Source organism: Triticum urartu, chromosome 6A, assembly GCF_056163025.1.
Source record: "Triticum urartu cultivar PI428250 chromosome 6A, HENAU_Tu73, whole genome shotgun sequence".
Classification (NCBI taxonomy): Eukaryota; Viridiplantae; Streptophyta; class Magnoliopsida; order Poales; family Poaceae; genus Triticum; species Triticum urartu.
In genome coordinates, this window is record NC_141878.1 from 501,191,626 (window position 1) to 501,215,779 (window position 24,154).

The 24,154-nt window shown below is 49.2% G+C and overlaps 2 protein-coding genes across 3 annotated transcripts; both read right to left on the reverse strand.

Moving 5' to 3' along the window:
- Positions 1 to 1,774: 1,774 nt before the first annotated feature.
- Positions 1,775 to 3,648, reverse strand: LOC125514409 (aspartyl protease family protein At5g10770). The gene is made up of 2 exons (XM_048679724.2): positions 3,346 to 3,648; positions 1,775 to 3,256 (listed from the first exon to the last, which is right to left on the reverse strand). The coding sequence occupies exons 1-2, from the start codon at positions 3,500 to 3,502 to the stop codon at positions 2,037 to 2,039; spliced, it is 1,377 nt and encodes a 458-aa protein (XP_048535681.1). The 5' UTR covers positions 3,503 to 3,648; the 3' UTR covers positions 1,775 to 2,036.
- Positions 3,649 to 17,006: 13,358 nt separating this feature from the next.
- LOC125514410 (chloride channel protein CLC-f) lies at positions 17,007 to 23,194 on the reverse strand. 2 transcript variants are annotated; one of them, XM_048679725.2, is made up of 9 exons: positions 22,450 to 23,185; positions 21,304 to 21,706; positions 20,772 to 20,966; positions 19,796 to 20,250; positions 19,610 to 19,714; positions 19,223 to 19,456; positions 18,870 to 19,085; positions 18,080 to 18,312; positions 17,007 to 17,689 (listed from the first exon to the last, which is right to left on the reverse strand). In XM_048679725.2, exons 1-9 carry the CDS (start codon positions 22,870 to 22,872, stop codon positions 17,608 to 17,610), a joined length of 2,346 nt encoding a protein of 781 aa, XP_048535682.1. In that variant the 5' UTR covers positions 22,873 to 23,185; the 3' UTR covers positions 17,007 to 17,607. The 2 variants fall into 2 exon arrangements, with proteins under 2 accessions (XP_048535682.1, XP_087384610.1); XM_087528484.1 differs by lacking the exons at positions 17,007 to 17,689; positions 18,080 to 18,312 and having other exon boundaries at positions 18,819 to 19,085; positions 22,450 to 23,194.
- Between the last annotated feature and the right edge of the window lie 960 nt (positions 23,195 to 24,154).

The window sequence follows — 24,154 nt, forward strand, 5'->3', positions numbered from 1 at the left end:
AGTGGTGCCTACTACTACGTGCAGGCCGCTGACGACGACCAGGAGTAGTTTAGGAGGATCCCAGGCAGGAGGCCTGCGCCTCTTTCGATTTGTATCCCAGTTTGTGCTAGCCTTCTTAAGGCAAACTTGTTTAGCTTATGTCTGTACTCAGATATTGTTGCTTCCGCTGACTCGTCTATGATCGAGCTCTTGTATTCGAGCCCTCGAGGCCCCTGGCTTGTAATATGATGCTTGTATGACTTATTTTATTTGTAGAGTTATATTGTGATATCTTCCCGTGAGTCCCTGATCTTGATCGTACACGTTTGCGTGTATGATTGAATCGGGGGCGTCACAAACATTTTTTATAAATCCAAAAACCCTAACCTGGTAGTATAGTTTTATGAATTTTCCCACAAAGATATGTCAGAGTTGTCCTAACATTCTTGCACAATACCTAAATATATGCTAAAAACTTAAATATGACTGTCTATCTACTTTTGATCAACTTTGAGTGTATTTGTATTTTAAATTGAATTATATAAATTAAATACCTATGAATAAAAAAATAGAAAATGAATCTTGGAAATGCAAAGAATGCGTGGTGCTAGTAATAATGTATATTAAATGATAAAAATAATTCAAGGGAAAAAAGTTTTACCATATAACACTAAAAACCCTAAATATAACCAAATATGACCCTACACCCCTAAAACATACAAGTGTCATGGATAATTTTTTCCCGCACCACTGGTAACACTCCTAAAAGAATGTGGCATTGCGTACTTCACACCCTCCAGTGACAATCCTCCTATATCACATCCTCGCACGCTGGGCTAAGTGAAAATTTTCCCCCAAAGTTAAGAGCTCCGCGTGCGCGCTTGCCCCCCTAATCCACTTTGCGGCAGGCGGCCTATTTGTCAATGCAGCATCGACGACGCCATCGACAACTGTGGCCACCCTTGGCCATGCCGGCATGCGACAACTTCTATCCGGATATCCACACCCACACACTCTCCCTAGCTAGAGGCCGGGGATTGAAAAAAGGGAAGAAAAGAAGGAGGATAGGTACAAGCTCTTCTTGGACGTGCAAAGGGAGAGGATGAAATTCCACCGACAACTGGTGTGGCAGAGGTTGCAAATTGAGAGGGAGAGGATGGACATGGAGAAGACGAAGGCATGAGAACAAATGAAGCTTGAGAAGGCAAAAGCATATGAGAGCATTTGAGATTGAGAGATAGAAAGGTGAGGCTCGCGGGGAACACCAAGGAGTCGAGGATCATGTTCACCGACACTAGCCTCATGGATAACGGAAGTGTGGTTAACCAACCAGAAGGAGATCAACGAGCATGTAGAAAAGTCGTTTGATTCATTTATGTGTTGGCTATGTATGAATTATGTTTTTTTATTTATCATGGATCATTTTGGCTTTTGTTGAATTGTTGTGTTTTATATTGATCGAATGGTCTATGTGCATGATATGCATGAATTTGGGGTTTTGAAAATGAAGGACGTCGCCGCCCAAACTGACAAATAGGATTCGGTCGGCTCCTGTCCAAAGACGCAAAAGCATGGAATAAACTGTGAGTGAAGGAAAACCCGTCGAGTGGCATGCCATGTATATGCTGACAACTGTGTGATGATTTGCCATAATGTGCTATTTTTAAAAAAAAGGATTAAATGCGGCTTGACTTTTTCTAAACATGGTGAAACATATGAAAATGTCTTAAACGGTGTAAATCCATTAAAGCGGCCAAATATGGGTGAAACTGGTGAAACTGAAATTTAGTCTTCATTTAATCAATTTCTTTATTTATTTATATGAATGAAAATTTAGGAGAAGATTATCCTGATCGTTTGATTTGAAAGATTACACATGTGTCGCATCAAGTTGCTGCTATCAGAGAGAAATTAAATAGTCTGCTAGATGATGATTTTGGCCCACTTCGTGTCCCTTACCTCGCGACTACAAACAAAAAGACAAGCACATGAGAGCAGCCTAGCTAGCCACCATTCCTTCCCGCGCGCGAGCACTGAGCTCTCGCGCTGATGAGCAGCTAGCACGCGTTGGACTTGAACCCGAAGACGCTCTGGCCTGCGTCGTAGAGCACCTCGAGCGTCCTCTGCTGCACGTTGCCGATGATGCCGGTGCTCTCGTCGTCGTCGGTGCCCGTGAACGCGAGGCAGCTGCCGAATATGATCCCGTTGGCGTCGAGGTCGACGACCGCGCCGCCGTCGAACATCAGAGCGACGGTGGGTATGGTGACGTTGTCCTGGCCGCTGAAGTCGAAGCACGTGTCCAGGATGCTCCTGGACGGCGCCGTCGGGTACTGCTTCATGCCGTCCTTGAACGCCGTCTTGAGCGCCGTGTACGCCGTGGGCGGCAGCCGCGTGATGATGGTCCCGGAGTCCATCACGGACCCGGCGGAGAAGACGGAGGGCGCCACGCTGATCTGATCCCCGCCGACCTTGATGCCCTGGAGGAGCACGCCGTAGAACGTCGGGGCCTGCTCGCTTCGGAGCATCCCCGTCGTCGCGAAGCCCGTCGTGCCGGTCTGCGCGCCGAGCGTCAGGAACCCCTTGGAGCCGGGGGAAGGCGGGAGGCAGTAGGAGAAGGCCCTGCCGTACGTCGCCGCGGTCTGCGAGATGAGCGACTGCGCGTCGCCGCCGAGCCCCATGAGCCCGTCGGTCTTGTCGCCGAACCCCTCCTCCACGCGGCTGCAGCCGAACTGGAATTCCTTGACCGTGTCCGAGCCCAGCGCCAGCGTGTCGGAGCCGTACGTGCCGGTTGTGTTGGAGCCGTCGCCGTAGCGGACCATGTACTGGCACTGCGAGTTGGAGCAGACGTTGGCCTCCGCGCCGAGCTGTGTGCACGCCGGGGCGCCGCACGAGAACGCGGCGTACGTGCTCGACTTGGCAGGGTCGAAGGGCGTCGACCCGGCCGTGGAGTTGGAGTTGCAGTGCACCCACGACACGTCGCTCCCGGTGTCCATGGTCATGGTCTGCTGCACCGCCGGCGAGCCGACGCCGACGGTTATGACGTACTCCAGCGTGTCCAGGGAAGAGCCCAGCTCGGTCGGCACCTTGAGCTCCTCCGACTGCTGCAGCCCGCCGCCGCGGTGGTTCGTGGAGAACTTGCGCTGGACGTAGCCGGCTCGGAGCTGGTCACGGCGGAGCAGCTCCTCGAAGGCAGGCTCCTTCTTGGCGGGCGCCGGCGAGCACGGGCCATGCCTGTGGTTCAACGGCACCGTGGCTCCAGTGGACGACGACGGATTCACTGCAAAATCAGCGAGCAAATGGAACAATCATTGATCAAGTTGCAGAAAGCTACGCCCATTCGCCCACACTACTGATCTATCTACGTACCCTTGGGCTCGGAGCAGACGGCTTGAGGCTTGAGCGAGCTCGTCGAGAGAATCTTATAGCTCTGCTCACCCGCTGCACTGGCGATGAGAGCATGGCAGATAATGCACGACAGGAGGAGCAGCAGCTGCGAGACGAACGCCATGGCTGCTCCTTGCATCCCAGGGTAGATGTTGGGGGAGGCTAACAGCTAGAATCTGAACTTATATAGATATAAGAATCTTCGAACACAACCACAGAAAAATTGGAACTTGGAAGACTCGTAGTTGACTCGGTAAACATGGCAACATGGTGGCCAAATGGAAGGCTCAGTCTCTCTCTTCCAAACGAAATACTGCCGTCTTGAACACGACGGGAAGTCCCTTTCAGTGAGAAAAAAAAGAACAGGAAAATCACGGTGCAAAGTGCCAAGTTTTAGAGTTCGGCCGTCCCTGTAGCGAGGGGCACCATTCGAAGGTGCTCGCCTTTCTATATAGTGGTGGTCCCTTCGAACGATGGATTTTCATGGGGAAAAACATCTGATTTCATCAAGTTATAAAAATGCTTGTGATTTTTTGAGAACCTTTTGTGTGGTAGTACTATATTGGAATCAAGGATAAAGTACAAAAAAGTTTGGCCGATCTATTTGAAATCAAGTGCACATAGACACAAGCACTCATATAGAAGAGCGGGGTCGCGGAGAACGATGAAGCTACCGTTCGAAGCTTCCTCAAAAGAGATCATCCGCCACCATGAGATGTGCATGCATGGGATCGAACATGAGGTTTGATCCACAATGGATTGAGAGTATAACCACCTCCAATAGTTATGTAACAAATAGTTGATTCTATCAATGTATGTGTCTTGCCCTATTGAGATGTGTACACGCAGCTGCATTCTGACATATGATTTCTTGAAGTAGTAAAAAGGCACAAGATTTTTGTAAACCTTTTATCTCATACGAAAGATGACTAGAAATTTAAAACCATGTTTGAAATTAAGGAAAAGTACATAAAAATGTTTGGTGGATCTAATCACAGTTTCATGTTGGGTCTTTTTGTGCTCACAGAGCACAACATAGAGGCAAGCGCTTGTACAATGCCGAAAACTGAACCTGCGGAGAACGACAAGTCAACATCCACAGTTACCACTCAAAAAGGGTTATCCACCTTTACAAGATGTGCATGGCAGCAAACCGGAGGTTTGATCTATGATGGGTTGGGAGTACAACCACCTCCATTAGTTATATAACCAGGAGTTAGTTATATCGATGAAATTGTCCTACTATGTTGTGGAAATGTGTACACCAAGTTGCTCGTTCTAACACGTCTTTTGTCGAAACCAATAACTAGGACATGAGTCTTGACATTGCAATACAAAAAGTACCTCATTTTCAATAACAAACGAGGCCAAACTTTACATTGCTCGGTTAATTAGAGGAAAATTGGACTAAATCAAAGACCATGCTACCTAGCGATATTAGGCCTAGAGCACCGAGGCGACAAGCTGGTCAAAACCAAAACACACAAACATGAAGACCCACACACTAACAACGACCTTCAACATCATCGTCATCACCTTTGCACCGTGAATTGCACCGAAGCCACATGAGACTATCGAGTCATCTCTAGAATCTGCTAGTTGAATGATATCCTCGCTAAATATCGTTGAGACGTGCAACTCCAACTTCACAACCACCTACATTGCTGGAGGATATGAGTGAACACACAACTAATACGAGTCCCACAAACATGGAATTGTTGGTGTTGCACCACCACCAAATGGTAGCTCCTACTTTAGAATATCGTAGTTGCCACCACCAGCGGCGCATCTAGGGGGGTGCCATGACACAAATGCGATATAGTTTGGGACACCTAGGTGCCCAGACTCCTTGCCTAGATGTCGTTGGATCATAGTAGTTTTCGTTGATAAGATGTGTTTAAATTTTACATGCATACCTGCATTAGTACTTTCCTATTTGTTTGCATGATGGTACTGTTATGGAAAGTAATAATGGTTGTCTAATTAATACGTGTCATTATTTTTATTAGGTATAAAATTTGCATCAAGTTATATATATTTATGTGAATATTTTCATTGGGTATAACACCAACGCGTACATATTGATGTGTATATTAACATTAAGGTATGTATATTCATGTGTATATTCACATTAAGGTATGTATATGTATGTGTATATTTTTATTGAATATAACACCGACACATACTTATTAAAAACTATGACATTTATGTGTATATTTTCATTGAGTATAAAACAACACGTACATATTTTCGTTAGGTATAATACCCACTAACTGGTATCATGGTCAAATAACATGTACACATGGTTATCTCTTGGTTACATGTACGTATATACGCACACAAGTATGAGTGTTCAGATTGTTTTTGTTTTGAAAAGAAATCACTAACCATTTAGGTTACTAGTGCATGCAAACAAAATATGGAAAGCAATTGATTGTTAATTGTATGTCATGCACTAATAAATATGAGTTACCATAACAGCCCTAGGTGCCCAGGCACCTAGGTGTCCCAAACAATTTACCTATATATATATATATATATACTTAATATTAATCATGTAAAATTTAGTGCTCTTTTAGGCTATTTAGGCTAAATTATACTATTTTAGTGTAAGTTTTCTAAATGTTGTATTGTCGTATTCAAGTTTGGCATCGCGGTACTTAGATTCTAGGTCCGTCACTGGCCGTCACATTACCCCAACTACCACCCCTAGCCACAAAGCGATAGTGATGAAGGTCATGGTTTCCAAGATGGCGCCTCCGGGAAGGGGCACCACCAAAGGCATTTCCTTACTCGATCCATCAAATTCGGGCCTAGGGATTTCATCTTGGAGAATAGAAGACCTTCACGATATGGTAGAAACAAACTCAAACTCTTTAGCAACACCTTAATGTCGGTGTCAAAACCGGCGGATCTCGGGTAGTGGGTCCCGAACTGTGCGTCTAGGCCGGATGGTAACAGGAGGCAGGGAACACGATGTTTTACCCAGGTTCGGGCCCTCTTGATGGAGGTAAAACCCTACGTCCTGCTTGATTAATATTGATGATATGGGTAGTACAAGAGTAGATCTACCACGAGATCAAGGAGGCTAAACCCTAGAAGCTAGCCTATGATATGATTGTTGTGTATGGAGTTGATTGCCTACGGACTACAACCCTCCGGTTTATATAGACACCGGATAGGGTTAGGGTTACATAAAGTCGGTTACAATGGTAGGAGATCTTGAATATCGGCATCGCCAAGCTTGCCTTCCACGCCAAGGAAAGTCCCATCCGGACACGGGACGAAGTCTTCAATCTTGTATCTTCATAGTCCAGGAGTCCAGATGAAGGTATAGTCCGGCTACCCGAACACCCCCTAATCCAGGACTCCCTCAGTAGCCCCTGAACCAGACTTCAATGACGACGAGTCCGGCGCGCAAATTGTCTTCGGCATTGCAAGGCGGGTTCCTCCTCCAAATTCTTCATAAAAGTTTGTAAACACCAAGAGTAGTGTCCGGCTCTGCAAAATAAGCTTTCACATATTGCCATAGAGAGAATAATATTAACACAAATCAAATCTGCTGACGTATTCCGTAGTGCGTCATCACACCACAGCCAAGTCCTTACTCGAATCGTTTTTACTTTTCCACCTCAGCATGTTTTGCGAGGCGGTTTCCTTGGCACGTCTTGTCAAAGCAGAGATCGTGTACCCCCCTTTACGGGATTCTCATCAATACGGACGTGGGTAACCCAACCACGCCATTTATCACGGCGCTTGGGAGGCAAGCGAGTTTTACTAGGCTGGTGGGGACGCATAACCGCATCCGCCCATATAAGGGGACAAGGATCCACCTTTTTACCTACGCCTTCTTCCTCCTTTGTCTACCCATCTCCTGCGCACCCGAGCTCCAGCGCCCAAGCCCGCACTTCCCACCTCAACCTTCTCCAGCAATGTCCGGAGCGGGAGGCAAGTGGATGGTCTCCTCCGTCACGGAGGGCCATGTCAAAAAGCTAAGGAAGGCTGGATACTTGTCCAAAGACATCGCGCACCGGCTTCCCGAGGAGGGGCAGCTTCTCCCCACCCCAAGGCCCCATGAGAGGGTAGTATTCCTTCCCCACTTCCTCCGCGGACTGGGTTTTCCACTCCACTCATTTGTCCGGGGGCTCATGTTTTACTATGGCCTGGATTTCCACGATCTGGCCCCGAACTTCGTCCTCAACATCTCGGCGTTTATCGTCGTGTGCGAGGCTTTCCTCCGCATCCGCCCCCATTTCGGCCTCTGGCTCAAGACCTTTAACGTCAAGCCCAAGGTGGTGCGCGGCAGCCAGGCGGAGTGCGGAGGCGCCATGGCGGGCAAGATGGCCAACGTCCTATGGCTCGAGGGCTCCTTCGTGGAGACCCTGAAGGGGTGGCAATCGTGGTGGTTTTACATCACCGAGTCGCGCGATCCGAAATGGATCGCAGCCCCCAAGTTCCGATCCGGACCCCCCATGCGGCTTATGTCCTGGAAAGAGACGGGCCTGTCGTGGGGCGATGAAAAAGAGGTGACTGGGCTGCAGACATGCATCCAATCCCTGGTGAGCAAGCCAATCAAACTCGTCAATGTAGTCCAGGTTATGCTCGTCCGCCGGATCCTCCCGTGTCAACAACGGGACCTTAATTTGTGGGAGTTCGACTCGGCGCAGCACCAAACCCTTAACAGGCTCTTCGGCACGACGTATGAAGACGTCTGGAAGGTGCTAACAAAAGGCGCCGAGGCTCCCACATCCGCTTCCGAGGACCGCGGATACAGCTCGCAGCGTCATGCTAGCGAGGTAAGCTATTTTCACCTTTTACAGGATGTTAAGTTTTTTCATAGTTTGACTCTATGCGGGATCTAAACTCCCTTACCTCTGACAGGCTTGGCGGGCGATATCCGGAGCGATTAACTGTCCGGCTCCACTGCCCGAAGACCCAGCCCCAGCTCTACTAGCGAAGCTGCTGGTTCCGGCGCCTTATGTGGTGCCGAAGAAGAAGGCCAAGAAGAAGAAGGCCACGGGGACTCGAAAGAGTGCTCGTAATGTGGTGGTGTCGGACTCGTCATCCGACGAGTCCGAGACGCTCTCCTCCCGTGAGAACGAGGAGGAGGAAGAAGAAAACTCCCCCCCCAGTGGAGGGAGGAGAGAAGAGGAAGGCCGCCCCAATGGGGGAGGCCGAGGGGTCTAGGAAAAGGAAGACCCCTCCGCCGGACTACGCCCCCAACGCCGAAGAGGGCAAAGAGGAGTGGCCAAACAGGGCCAAGCGTCCGGCGAAATCATAAGTTCGGATATCAGAATAACTCATGATGTTCCTTTGTTGCACAGCTTTCCCTAATGTCGAATGTAATTATGCAGTCCGCCCCGGGCCGAACTCAACGAGTCGTCGAGCGGCTCCCTGGATCCATCGGACGTGAACTCAGTTCCGCCCGCTGTCTCCCCCCGCACTGCGGACGACGCCGAAGTGGCGTCGTAACGAGCTCCGGGGCAGGAGGAGGTGGTCCTGGAGGAGCCGCAAGGCGACCTCCCGGACCCCAGGAGTAAAGGGGACAAGACCCCCCAGGGCTCCAAGTCCGGCTTTGTGCCGGACACCGCGTCGGAATCTTCAACAATTCCGGACCGTGGCAGGCGAACTCCTTCCAAGAGGAGCAAGCCTTCTGAGCCGGCGGCCTCCGTCCAACCGGAGGTGCCGGACAATCTGCTGCAGGTGCTTGACGGCGCCTCCATCGACGAGGAGCACCGTACTATTATGAGTACGGTGATCCAGAAGGTTCAGTCCGCCAAGAGCGGACTGAGTGAAGCTTGCGCTAGCCTCCTAACAGGCTTCGAGGTAAGTAAAAAATATGTAAAAATATAACCGCATAGACAGTAGCCCCTGATTCTCTGTTTGGCGTTCGGAAAGAAAAGCCGAATAGAGGATCTATTAAATTTCGCAGGAGTCTAACAACAAAGAGTCAATATGCGTATGCAGGCTTCGCTGCTAGCCACCGCCGCACTGACTGCGGAGGTGGGTGCCCTGAAACAGGGCCTTGAGCGGACCGAGCAAGAGCTCGGCCTTGCCAAGCGGCAGCTCGAGGAGAAAGAAGGTAAGAAAATACCTTACAGAAAAAGTTCCTATAAAAAGATGTGATTGCAAAAAATAACAGGATTGTACTGCTTATTGTAGGGGCCACGACTGAGGTGGTGACCCTCAAGCAGGCGCTGTCCAAGGTCAAAAATAAAGCGGCCGCGAAGCGCACCGAGCGAGAGAAACTTGAGGCCCAGGTCGGCGAGGTGCAGCAAGAGCTTCAGGCTCTCATGAAAAAATATGAGAGTTTGGAGCTTGAGTCAAAGACGCAAGCATCCGAGCTCGCGGCGGCCCTGGGGACTGCCAAGTCTGCCAAGGCCGAAGCCCAAAAGGCCCTCCAAGAGTTGGAGGAGATGAAGAAGATTGCAGCGGGTAAGGCGTTCTTTATGCAAAGCAGAAATATAAAAGTAAACTACTTGTTACTTACCCGAATCCGGGAGCTCTCTAGGGGCATTCGCAGATCTTCCCCACAGCGTGTCCGACGCCGCTGCATTCTACCGAGCTGAAGAGGGCAGCTCGACGGAGAAGGTGTTCTGGTCTCAGTATGCTGAGGCCGGACACCCTGTGCCCTTGAGCGACCAGCTGAAACAGCTGGTCGAGCTCCACAAGGCGGCCGAACAGGCCATGAAGGGCTTCATAGTTCGGCTGTGGCCCGGAGAGGCCCTGCCTGGGAGCTACTTCGGGCTGGTGCGGCGGCTGGTGGAGGCCTGTCCAAGGCTCGAGGTCATCAAGCACTCCGTCTACATCGAAGGTGCCCGTAGGGTCCTTGCCCGTGCAAAGGTGCACTGGGGTAAGCTGGACGGTGAGAAGCTTGTGAAGGACGGGCCGCCGTCGGGGAAGGAGCATCGCAAGCCCGAGAACTATTACAAGGATGTTCTTGCGGGTGCCCGCCTTGTGGCGGATGAATGTACCAAGGATGTAATTTTTGAATAAACTCGCTCGTTTTTATCCTGTGCGCTGAAGACTTGTTCATAGGCGCTTAAGCAATGCTTGTTGAATTTAAAATATTATTTTCTGTGCGGCCGTTTATCAAAAAATTGAGAGATGGCCAGTCGTCGGCTTCTGCCCCCATGCCACTAGTGCTGGGGTGTTCGGGATAAACCTGAACGCTCTTTTTCCCATAGTTGGGTCCTTCAAGGGAGGCGCTCAGCACAACGAACCAGGCAATCAGATTATAATGCTTGAACACTCTCACTTAGCCATAGAACTTTATAATTTTAAATTTCGGCGAAGCCCCTAGTTCGGAAGACCGAGTTCGGGGCGCTATCCATGCCTTGGCTGGACAAATCCGGCTCCTCGCTCGAAGCAGCATAAGTCTTTAGGGACTCGAAAAACCTCTCGAACAGCGACCGGTCTCTCGCCTCATCATGACAGTCAGTTTTAGCTTTCTCCACTGAGGTGCTTAACCCAGCTCAACCGGGGCACAATCGCAGTGGTTCTCCTAGTGCTACCTTAGCCGATATAGCGGAACGTAAGGCACCAAAACATAGGAGCCGGGCAAACCCAACTATTGACCCAAATCATGATTCGGAGCTGATGCATATAGTGCTATAAGTTCGGGGTGCCGCACTTGTGAAAGTGTACGGACTTCTCACACCATATTAAAGGGTACTGAAGCCCCTGGCGTACTTGCCGTACCACAGTGTACGGGTGCAACATGTCATTAATGAACATATATAAAAGGAGAGTAATGCAAAAAATAGACAAAAAGCTAAGCATTGTTTATAGAGAGGCTATTTATCAAAGCCGAATGATACAAGTAGTGCGATAAGCAAAAGATATTGGACTATTCAGTATGTCCTGACCAGGGGCAGGCCACGGAATTGTATTTAAAACAGGTATACCGCTCATAACAGAGACCACCTGGGAGTTCCATAATGCGGCATGGCTTGTCTGCCTCCCTGGATCTTGCATCATTTGTGCGGCAGTCGAATTGCCGAACAGGTCGTCCGAAGTGTGGAGTCCTGAAAGTAAGAAAAAATTAAAAAAAGAATCCGGCAGCCCCTAGTACGTTTTAAGCCGTATTTTGGGCGTGCCGTTACTATGCCCCTTCCCCTGTGCCCATGGTATTTCAAGGGCGTAGTTATGTACGCGAGGTACTGGTTTCGCTATGTCGCGAAAGCTGGGGTTGGGGCCGCATTGCTACGCTTGCTCAGAGTGTGCCAGGCGGTCCTGCTGTGGGTTACTCCGGGCGCGCTTGGCAGTGTCTGGCTTTTTAATGGCCGGACTGGAGAATTGCCTGAGAAGGCTACTTTGTACCTCCGCTGTGAGAGCCGCCGTATGCTCCTCCGTACGGAGGGAGCGTTCGGTGTTTCCGTTGACCGTAATTACTCCTCGAGGGCCTGGCATCTTGAGCTTGAGATATGCGTAGTGCGGCACCGCATTGAACTTTGCGAATGCGGTTCGTCCGAGCAGGGCGTGATAGCCACTGCGAAACGGGACTATATCGAAGATTAACTCTTCGCTTCGGAAATTGTCCGGGGATCCGAAGACCACGTCAAGTGTTACTGAGCCTGTATAGTTGGCTTCTACACCTGGTATAACGCCTTTAAAGGTCGTTCTTGTGGGCTTAATCCTTGAGGGATCTATGCCCATTTTGCGCACTGTATCCTGATAAAGCAGGTTCAGGCTACTGCCGCCGTCCATGAGGACTCTTGTGAGATGAAATCCGTCGATGATTGGGTCAAGAACCAATGCGGCGAAGCCGCCATGACGGATGCTAGTGGGATGGTCTCTTCGATCAAAGGTGATCGGGCAGGAGGACCATGGGTTGAACTTTGGGGCGACTGGCTCTATCGCGTATACGTCCCATAGCGCACGCTTCCGCTCCCGCTTGGGAATGTGGGTTGCGTACATCATGTTCACCGTCTGCACTTGTGGGGGAAAGCCCTTCTGTCCATTATTGTTCGGCGGCTTGGGCTCCTCGTCGTCGCTGTGCAGCCCCTTATCTCTGTTTTCGGCCCTTAACTTGCCTGCCTGCTTGAACACCCAACAATCCCTGTTAGTGTGATTGGCTGGCCTTTCGGGGGTGCCATGTATCTGGCACAAGCAATCGAGTATTCGGTCCAAACTGGACGGGCCCTGAGTATTCTTTTTGAATGGCTTTTTCTGCTGACCGGATTATAGCCTTTGAATCCGGCATTGACTGCCGTGTCTTCATTACTGTCGCTGTTAACGCGGCGTTTTTGCTTATTCCGACGTGTCCTGCCACTTTTGTCCTTGGTATCCGAATTACCAGGGTTCTTTGATAAGTTATTACTGCGAGCTAGCCAGCTGTCTTCTCCCGCGCAAAAGCGGGTCATGAGTGTCGTGAGGGCTGCCATGGATTTCGGCTTTTCCTGTCCCAGGTGCCGGGTAAGCCACTCGTCGCGGATGTTATGCTTGAAGGCTGCTAGGGCCTCTGCGTCCGGACAGTCGACTATCTGGTTTTTCTTTGTTAGGAACCGTGTCCAGAATTGTCTGGCCGATTCCTCTGGCTGCTGAATTATGTGGCTTAAGTCGTCGGTATCCGGCGGTCGCACGTAAGTGCCCTGGAAGTTGTCGAGGAATGCGGCTTTCAGGTCCTCCCAAGAACTGATTGAGTCTGCTGGCAAGTTGTTAAGCCAATGCCGGGCCGGTCCTTTAAGTTTGAGCGGGAGGTATTTGATGGCGTGTAGATCATCGCCGCGTGCCATGTGGATGTGAAGGAGATAATCCTTGATCCATACCGCCGGATCTGTTGTGCCATCGTATGATTCGATGTTTATGAGTTTGAAACCCTCTGGGATTTTATAATCCATTACTTCATTCGTGAAGCATAGCGGGTGTGCGGCGCCTCTGTACTGGGCTATATCACGACGCAGCTCGGAAGAGCTATGTCTGTTGTGTTCGGCCCGGCCGGATTTGTTGTATCCGGAGTGAAGATCATTGTCACATGCCGTAGGGCGCCTGCGCGATCCATAGATCGATCTTGTTTGTCTTGCCTTATCCTCCAGTATGTCTCGCAGGTCGGGCGCATTTTCCCGTGCCTTAGTTGAGCGGCGTCGGGGCATGGCTTGGGTGGAGGGCCGAGAGGCCTCTCTGTCGCGGCCGCGAGGTGGCTGGTCTGCCATGTCATGCGCTGGTGATGTAGGTGCTTCCTCCTCTGATCGGGGTAGCGGCCTGCGCTTCGGGTAACTCTTGGAGGGGCGTTCGAGTTCATACTCTTCGGCCGTAAGGACTTCAGTCCATCTGTCAGCTAGCAAATCTTGGGCAGCTCTAAGTTGTTGCTGCTTTTTCTTGAGGCTGCTTGCCGTGGCTAAAAACCTGCGTTTAAAACACTCTTGTTCGGCAGGGTCTGATGGTATGACGAATTCGTCGTCCTCGAGGCTTGCCTCGTCTTCGGAGGGAGGCGTATAGTTATCATCCTCGACCTCTCGGTCTGCCGCTCTCTCATGAGGGCTGGCTTCTCCATCTTCCTGTGCCGAATCTTGCTGAGGTGGGTGTTCTTCGGCGCTATCCGGGGTAGTATTATCTCCCGTGCCGGAATCACCGTTTTTGCTTTGGCGGGATTTAGAGCGGCGCCGCTGACGCCGGCGCTTTGGCTGTTACTTGGGGGCGTCGTCCCCCACTGTTCCATCGCCATCTCCATCTTTTGGAGTATCCACCATATATATGTCATATGACGAGGTGGCCTTTCAGCGCCCTACAAGTGTTGGTTCCTGTTCGTCTCCTGCATCATCGTCCATGCCGTTGATGTCTTCGGAGCTGAAGTCAAGCATGTCGGTTAGATCGTCGACAGTGGCTACAAAGTGGGTGGTGGGTGGGCTTTGAATTTCCTTATCGTCCGTATCCCATCCTCGTTGACCATAGTCCGGCCAGGGCTCTCCTGATAAAGAGAGAGACTTAAGAGAATTCAGGATGTCGCCAAAAGGCGAATGCTGAAAGATGTCTGCGGCGGTGAACTCCATTATCGGCGCCCAATCGAATTCGATTGGCAGGGGCACGGGGGGTTCGGAGTCCGGGGAAGAGTCCGGATCCTCGGAGTCGCGGGTCGTGTAGAGTGCGGGGCTAGCGTTCGGCTCGATCGCTTTTGGGATCGCAGCCCCCGAGGTGACGTCCAACCGCTCATCCTCGATTGACGCAATAGGCTCCGAGTTAGGGGTCGGAACCTATGCGTGTGCGGCCTCCAGGACACTGTCCGGGGGCAGAGCTAGATCACGCCCCTCGAGATAGTGCGGCGCGCTTGGCCGTGGCTCGAACCCGTTGAAGATCAAGTCTCCGCGGGTTTCAGCCGCGTAGTTTAAGCTTCCAAACCTGACTTGATGGCCAGGGGCGTAGCTTTCGATCTGCTCCAGGTGGCCGAGCGAATTGGCCCGCAGAGCGAAGCCGCCGAAGACGAAGATCTGTCCAGGAGAAAAGTCTCACCCTGGACCGTATCGTTGTTGATGATCAAAGGAGCCATCGGGTCTAAAGGCGACGACACAAAGGAACTCTCAATGAAAGCACTAATGTCGGTGTCAAAACCGGCGGATCTCGGGTAGTGGGTCCCGAACTGTGCGTCTAGGCCGGATGGTAACAGGAGGCAGGGAACACGATGTTTTACCCAGGTTCGGGTCCTTTTGATGGAGGTAAAACCCTACGTCCTGCTTGATTAATATTGAAGATATGGTTAGTACAAGAGTAGACCTACCACGAGATTAAGAAGGCTAAATCCTAGAAGCTAGCCTATAGTATGATTGTTGTGTATGGAGTTGATTGCCTACGGACTACAACCCTCCGGTTTATATAGACACCGGATAGGGTTAGAGTTACATAAAGTCGGTTACAATGGTAGGAGATCTTGAATATCCGCATCGCCAAGCTTGCCTTCCACGCCAAGAAAAGTCCCATCCGGACACGGGACGAAGTCTTCAGTCTTGTATCTTCATAGTTCAGGAGTCCGGCTAAAGGTATAGTCCGACTACCCGAACACCTCCTAATCCAGGACTTCCTCAACCTCAACCTCCAAGGTGAAAAACCACGCACAAGGCACCAGCAAACTCAAACTCTTTACCTGATGGAGTTTCCCCATGACGTACCCACGGGGAACATCACCTACGTTGTGGGAGATCCAACGAGTGAGTGTTGAATAAAGTCGAGCAGGCAAACTCCGCATTGTCGTCACATACAACGCCTCACTGGACAAAGGCTAGACTCATCTCAAGCCGCCATGTCGAGAACGCTACGTGCACGGTCGCCCATGGCCCTCACGGACAAATGACGGCAGAACTAAGTTTTAGAATGGTCACCGAGATCACCGTTGCACATTCTAACACTAAAGTTTGCACATGATTCTAAAATATGCAACTACTCAATTTGTGCTGGACAAACAACAAACGCAATATCTTACGTCGTTTTCTGCATATCCATACGTATGCGGAATTTTTGCTAACTCCATAAAAGCCATTGCATGTAAGCATAGTAAATCTTATGGAATGGCTTATTCCATGGGATTTTGGAGAAGGGCAAACAGAAAATCTTGCGTCATTTTTTCTCTTTCTATGCCCGGGATCCTTGCTAACTGAAAGCAAATCCCACGTGCACCTAGCTAGTAGAAAAAACATATTAGAGACTGAACGCGTCAGGTGGAGTCGATCAGTAGGATGCTCCTGAACAAAGTAGCATTCTAGTTTTGCAACTAATCGGTCAACACTGAGCGTCTGAGCCCTAGTAAATCTTGGAAAAACTGATCAAAAAAGTCTTGGAAAAAGATGGATAGCCCTGGGAGACGTGGTGTAAACAGGCCATCCCGAGCCTTGACCACTATTTTCTCCTCTTCCTCTCTTCCAGCCAGTCGGACCAACGCACACCCACAGCCGGGAGAGCGCGTCCGCACGGTCGCTCTCGCCTTTGCTGTCTCGTCTCCGCCACTAGCTGAAGGCCACGCCCGTTCCGCGCTCGACGACGCCTCCATGCACTGCCCGCCAACGGAGGCAGCCGAACTCCTCCCGGTTCCGGGTAAGTACAAGCCGGCATAACTACCTGATGTTCCCCCGCCTTCGGCTTCTTCGCCCGGCCCCGTCGGCTTGCTGCGCACTGAGCTTTCGCCTGAGCTGGCCCTTTGTCTCGCTTGGCAGAGCTGCTTGGCCGTGGCGCCGTGCCGTGGCGCGTGCGCGTCCCGGAAGCGACGTCCGCGCGTTGCGTTGCGTTGCGTGTGTGGTCGGGAACGACAAGGTGACGCTTCCACGCAGCTTCTTCCCTCGTCGTTTCGGTCTGTGGCCCGTCCGTGAGGATGCATGCATGATTGACCCGCATGGAATGGAACTGTACCGGTGCCGCCAGGAATTCCACGGCCAATGTGCTGTGCGCCCGGCCGAACCCACTCGTGCTTGACGAAATGTTCGCCCGGTCCGGACCAGCCAGCCAGATTGCCTTCTTTTTTCACGTCCGACTACGGAGGGCATCAGCTTCGGCCCCGAGCGCCCGTGCGAGCCGCCGCGCGACGGGTCGGTCGCAGGCTGCCATCGGGCAACGACGTCGATGCAGGAGTAGTACATAAAGCTCAATGCGACAGCCTTCAATTCCAGACATGGAAATCAGATAAAAGTTATCAGACCAAACACCATGCCGTGCGGGCTATGTTTCCATCAAGAGGAGACAATGAAGGTGCTAATAATGGATGGTAGGAACCATGTGGTGTTACAAATTACAACATGGATCGCCTTCCCAAAATTTCTGTTGCACGCTTTACACAATTCTCTCATATGTGTGACCAACCCATCCCATGCTGCCATGACATAAGGGCAACTCCAACGGGACCATCAAACCGACGACACAAAATGTACACGGACAAGTGCACTTTAGCCCCAAACAAACTGGGGTAGGCTAGAGTAGAAACCCATAAGATCTGAAAACCAGCTCATGGTTCTCGCACGTGGATAGCTAACTTCCACGCAGCCCTATCCATGGCTAATTCTTTGGTGACATCTCGGACCTTAAGATCTCAAACATGCATACTCCATCCGCCTTTCCCGTGTGAAGTAGCGTCGCAAACAACAAAAGATGACTGGTTCAGTCATATATGGTTCCCAATAGTACATCATCCAGGGAATGCAAGGTTGTTGACAAACCGCCATTGCAAATTTGGTCAGGCTTTGCATGCGTAGACCCCCTCAGAAGGCAGATCGAGTCCAATTAATGGAGGATAACCTCCAAGCTATACAGGTTCGTGTATATCACAGGTCACTGTAATGTGTGACCAGTAGCTAAAATGTGGAAATCTTCTTTTCTTTGGTATATAGCTTTCCAGTTCTCAATCTCCTCCCTAGAGAAGCAAATGAACCACCATGTTAGCATACACTCAGACCAATTCAATTACTCCCTCCGTTCCAAGTTCTAGGTTTGTCCTAAGTCAAATATCTTTAAGTTTAACCAAGTCTATGGGAAAATATGCCAACATCTACAAGATCATTTTGGTTTCATTATAAAATATACTCTCATACTACTATATATAGTTGATATTGTAGATGTCGCTATATTTTTCCATCAATTTGGTCAAACCTAAAGATGTTTGACTTAGGACAAACCTATAACTTCAAATATTTTGGAACAGATGGCGTGCTTAGACAAAGTAAATGACCAGGAAAAGTACAATTGTTGAGACAAAATATATAATCTCGGGCAAAACAGGAAACAGTGGAAGCTTATGACTAACCGTAAGCAGTGGCCGATAGAATCATAATAGAGAAGGGCAACAAGCTTGCGCCTTCTTTCGGTTTTATGCCCGACGCCACGCTTAACGACAGGCAGCTGCTTTATCCCTCTGGCCTCCATAAGGTTTTTGGCAGTGGTCAAATCGGTATCTGGAAAGCATGTTAGCAGTCCGCACTCGCTCCCCTGGTACTGGAACCCTCGAGTGAGACACGACGAGATGGTTGAACAGGCTTCCTGCAAAATCTCATTTGAATAATTACATGTTTCCCAGCAAATGAAAACGCTTTCTCTATGTTGACCTTATGGAATTCAAGTGCATGCACATTAAGACTGTTAAGTTAGATGTAAATTTTGTCTCTTTTCAGTTAGTGCCCTAAATAGAAATAGTTTTGAAAATGACCTATTCAATATCAAAATGGCCTACACTAGTACTACCTCCGTCCTGGTTTATTGGTCCCCTTCGCATTTTGTGCTAAATTTTGATCTCAGATTTAACTAACAAAATGTTAATGCATATAACCAAAAATAATATCACTGAAAACTATGTTCAAATACGAGTCCAACGATATAATTTTTGGTGACATGCATTATTACTTTCTTAGTTAATTTTATGGTCAAAGTTTGGCACAAAATACTAACAGGACCAATAAACCAGGACGGAGGAAGTACTTGTTAACATATATGCATGTATTTCTTTTTTTTCAGGGAATATATGCATGTTATTTATTTATTAATTTGCGGGGAATATATGCATGTTATTCAAAGATAGGTTCTTCACTGTGTACACGTACATCAGAGTTGAGCTGGTCTCCACTTAAGTAACTTTCCCCGTCCAGTTCAAAGCCCATACGGCTAATATCCCCTAATGTAATAAGCCCCTCAAGAAAATCTTCATGATCCACAACAAGGGCGCACATTTGCTGCTTATCACTCAATAAAGCGAGAGTTTCTGTCACTGTGGCAGATGGTGGAACTTTAACATATCTCTTTGACATGGCCTGGGAGACCTGGTAAAAAAGTTCAAGTGACAAACAAAGATCAGTAACAACAGCACAATTGCAATGTGGTTTTCTAGAATTAAGAGCTAATATAACTTCAACATGATATTATATAGGCTAAGCCAGAATTAAAGAGGCTGCCAAACCTTCAAATCATCTAGAAGCACTTCCTCTTGGTAGGTACCATAGTTACGAAGACCACTTTGTGAGATAGTAAGCTCAAGATCATCTACGGAATCACTTCGCGTCCAGACACTACTATTTTTATCTTGTAGTGAAACTAAAGAATAACCACGCGTGGGTGCTCTAAACCCTGAAGATTCACCATCATTTGGTTGGTTTACCACAGAAGGAACCCATATTGCCAGTCCAACCGCTCCCTGTTAGAGAGAACCAAACAAACGAATCTGCATTAGGTTAGAAACTGCAGTGGCAAAATAGGAAACATAACATGAACAACTCCGCATAAAATGCAGAAAGAAGACTAGATTCAAACAAAGAGTTGGGAGGCAAGCACTAGCAATCATACTTACCATCAGAGGTAGCAAAATCCTGTAATCCTTTGTCAGCTCAAAGAGAAGCAATACGGAAGTCAACGGGACTGAGCAGACTGAAGCCAATGTCGCAGCCATCCCAACCTGCAGTCCAGACAATTAGTTTCATAAATTACTATTGTTTTAAGCAATGAGAAACAGAAACGTAACTGCAGAGCAACTTACAAGAGCATAAGCTTGTGGCTGTGCAACAGCAGCACTACCAGGTATAGCTGCATTTATTAAGTATGCAGCTGACCCTCCAAAAGTAGCTCCAACAGCAGCCCCGATCATCAAGCTTGGAGCATATAGCCCACCCACAAGACCAGAGCCCTTGCAAAGGGCGGTCGCAACTACCTTCGCAGCTGCAAGTTGAGTTAACAACCAGATACCAGGAGCAGAAGCACTCTTCCCAGTATGCAATATTTCTTCAACATTTGTGAAACCCCAGTATAAAATCCCTGGATATTTGAGGGCTATGAGGCCAGCTCCAAGCCCACCTAAAGCAGGGTACACTACAATGGGAAAATCAAACCTTTCTTTCATGTACGCAAAAAATCTTGAAAACCATACTACCAACCGTCCAAATACCACACTGACTGCCCCACAAAGCATTCCTAAGATGAGGTATAGAGGTAGCTCTGCAAAACAAAAATGGGAGGCAATGATAACCTTCAGAACCACCCCCTGTTCAGACATTGCAATACAAAAGGAGAAAATTATTACTGAGTGAAGAACCCATGTCAACATATTAGAAAAACTAGGCTTCTGCGAGGAACTCAAAGTCTAGACATATAAGATCTCGCGACCAACTCATGGTTCTAGCACATGGATAACAAGCTTCCATGCACCCCTGTCCATGGATAGTTCTTTGGTGATACTCCAATCCTTCAGATCTCTCTTTACGGACAAACTTTGCTGTAACCAATGTCTAAACAAAAACGTAAATTTGTGTACTTGGGTTTGATGAAAAATTGCAATAGATGCCAGACTAAATTATGCAAGATGTGTCCCACAACATGATGAAAAAGATGGTTATGGTAATATATCCAAACTGTGATGAATAGATGAATCTCCACTCTTACAGTTGAAGATAAAAAGAATCAGGGACACATATGCCGGCACTCTTACAGTTGAAGATAAAAAGAATCTCCACTCTTACCAGCAGCAGATTTCAGCTCATATGCCGGCACTGTAAACGCTGGTCTTTCTCCAAGTAAAACGTTTGATACAGTAGATGATATAACTGATGCCAATATTATCATAGCAGTTGTAAAAGGAGGTGCATTTTCTGCTTTTAGGGGCCGCAATACAGTCTCAATGGCAAAGAAACACCCAGCAACTGCTGCATTAAAGCCTGAAACCCCACACATAAGAAAGACTTTATTAGAAAAAGCCATATCAAAAGGGTAACAACACAACTTACGAGTTAGAAGTTAGGGGCACAGAGGCAGCAAGTTGGTTGCCATTAATTATGACATTTCAGATTATTTGAGAAAGGTATGCAGATTAATTCTTCAAATACCAAATAGCACTACATCCAGTGATAGAAAGTAGTGATGTAGACATGTCAATAAAATCTGACCCCTAATACCAGAACCAACGAACATGGTGTTGTCATTTTGTGATTTGTTACTGAATAAATTTATTCACTGCTAAATAAACAGAAGGGTAACTAATTATCAATATTATACCTGAAGCAATTCCAGCAGCAGCCCCAGCAGCCACAAGAGCGATCCGTCTTTCGCGATTGTTCTCCATCATTTCTGAGCACCCGAGTGCACATGATTTACCAATATCCACACTAGGACCTTCAGGCCCCAATGAGCAACCGGTCCCCAGAGTCACGGCAGCCTGTACAGCCTTTACAGTTGGAAAGATTGCTGCAAGTAAACTGATTCCTTGGTTCTGCGGTTGTTTCGCAAGTTTGAGCTGCTCAAAAATCTCAAGTAACCCGTGCATCATTCCTACGATTACACCTCCTGACACAGGGATCAGCAGTATTCTGTGCCAAGTATCAGATAACCTCTGTAGACGGAGCCAAGCTGCACCTTCGTTGGGAGTACCTGCCCACGCCCAATCATGGATGACATGAACCTAGCAAATCAATAACAGGAGCGGTATATAGAATCAGTCATGCAGGATGCAAGCACAGAACTTCAGCATTTATTTCAAATTATAGTGTCTGGATTACAGGTAACATTGCAGCAATAGAAACTCTACATTTGTGTCCATTAAAAATCTGCATTAACATTATGTGGCGTGTTTTTAATGAAATTTGTTGTGTTTTGGCATCCACCACTTTAATCTCACATAATATGCGCACTTAGTTTTAGTGTTTTAGTGGTTCTCAGCCACCTGTAATAATTTTCATAAATCTTAGTCGCCTCCTCAAGCTGCAACAGTACTAAACCTTAAATTTCAGTCAAGAGAAGTGCGCAATTTTGGTAAAATATTTGCTGCAGTTCTTAGTCTAGGTTATTAGTCACATGGAGTGGATTGTGGATGAGGATGGTTGGATGATCGGCTTAGAAATGTGACTGAGATTTAAGAAAATCATAGGCAATTTAGGAATAACTGGATATGCAAAAACAAGAAGCCCAATGTGGTGAGATCAGTAATGTTATCATGCAGGAAATGGAACCAAATTTGTAGCATGACATTGATTTCAACTGGTTTTGTTTCTTCCAAAGCATCTGTGCAGGCAAAGCAGTGGCACGTTCCAAAATGCTTTACGTCCTATAGAACATCAATGCCAGCCAGATACTACAGCACAATGCGGCAATCGTCGCTTAAATTCAGAGGCGCATAGGAGAACCCCAGTCAGCTCAAGCACTCACCCCGCGGTTGAACGCGGCGACGCAGATGCCGGTGGCGAGCCCGAGGAGGCAGCCAATGAGCAGCAGCGCCCACTCGGGGGGCGCCCCGTCCCCGAGCTCCTCCCCCGCCCTCTCCCTCTGCGGCTGCGACGGCGCGGCAGACGGCTGCTCGGGGAGGCGATCGAGCTGCTGCTGCTGCCGGCGCGCAGATCCGCGGGCATGGACGCGGCGGTCGAGGTGGCGCAGGAGGCCGCGCACGCCCCCGGGGCGCCTCGGGGAGGCGGCCCCGTCGGCCGCCTCGACGTCGACGTGGCGGTGGCCGGCGGCCGCGCGCGGCGAGGGGCACGACAGCGACGACGACGAGGTGGCGCCCGCCCCTCCGGCGACGGCGGCCGGGTGGGATCTGAGGAGCGAGGCGTGGTCGTCGTCGCAGGCGGAGGACATGGCGGCTGGCGTCAGGGAGGCCGCCGCATGGAGATCCGGGGGCCGGGGCGGGGCGGAATGCGGGCGGGGGCGGCAAAGCGGCGAGGTTGACGAGCGGGGACGGCGGTGCTGCTGCCTCTTATGGGAGGCGACGCGGGAAGGAGGGGAGACCGCCAGGAGAAGGACGCACGAGGCCGCGGCAGTGGGTGGGATCCGCGCGAGTCGACCGACAGGTTGCGCCGCGCACTCGCGGGGCAGTGCGGGTGTGTGTGAATCTGCTTGGTGACGGCGAGGTGGCCGGATCTCCGCAGGCTCCGGACGTCCGATGATTATCATAATTGAACTTGTGTAGTGCGAGCGTCGAGTGGTGACAGGTTACATTTGCTAATAAATGATGTTCTGAGTTCGTCACTTGGAGTGAGTGGTGGCAAGTTGGTGATGATAAATGGTGAGTCAGTGAGTGGATTGGCATATCCAAGTGCTTAGATGTACTTTGATTTCCTTGTCGTGTTTGGTGAAAGGGTTGACGACTCTACGCTAGAGTTAAGCACCGACCTTTTAAGCATCTCCCAAACTATTTTCCCTCAAAATGAAGTATCTAATACTATAGTTTTTTAGGAGTGTTTGGCAATCGGGTCGGGTTTGGTTCGGGGCGACCTCTCCCAAACCCATGTCCGGTTTTCTTATTGGGTCATGCGCCCACCGACAACCCTACGTCCCTACCCATGGGTCTGATTATACACCCACGCCCGAACCCATCGGGTAACCCGACCCAACCGGGGCACCCATCGGGTTTCACACTATTATAATATTTTTATATAAATAGGCCCAACGTCTTATCTAGCCAAGGTCGAGCCATGCTGCTTGAGATGGAAGACAACTGTTTTTTATTTTGGGGGGGGGGGGGGGGGTTACTCAGCTTTATTCAAGCTCTATCAAAGATTCAATACAAACGAACTCTGGAGGGCTCATAAGCCACAAGTGGTGCCCGAGGTTAAAAGTAACAGATGCTCTAGCCAAACTATGAGACTCCTAGTTCTTCTCTCTTCTCTCATGATCGAAGAGACAGATTTCAAAATCTTTCATCTTTTCCTTGATATCGTCAACAATTCTGGAGCTTTCACCCAAATATAGTCTCTTCAGATGGTGCACCGTGGCCACACAGTCGGTTACCACCTGAACCTTTGTCAGACTAAGATCTGAAGCGAGAGCTAAAGCTTCAAGGATCGCTGGTGTTACTTGGTCCTCTACGACGACCACCGATGCGCCTTAGTAAACACCTTTCTCGTCCCTGCAAACAATT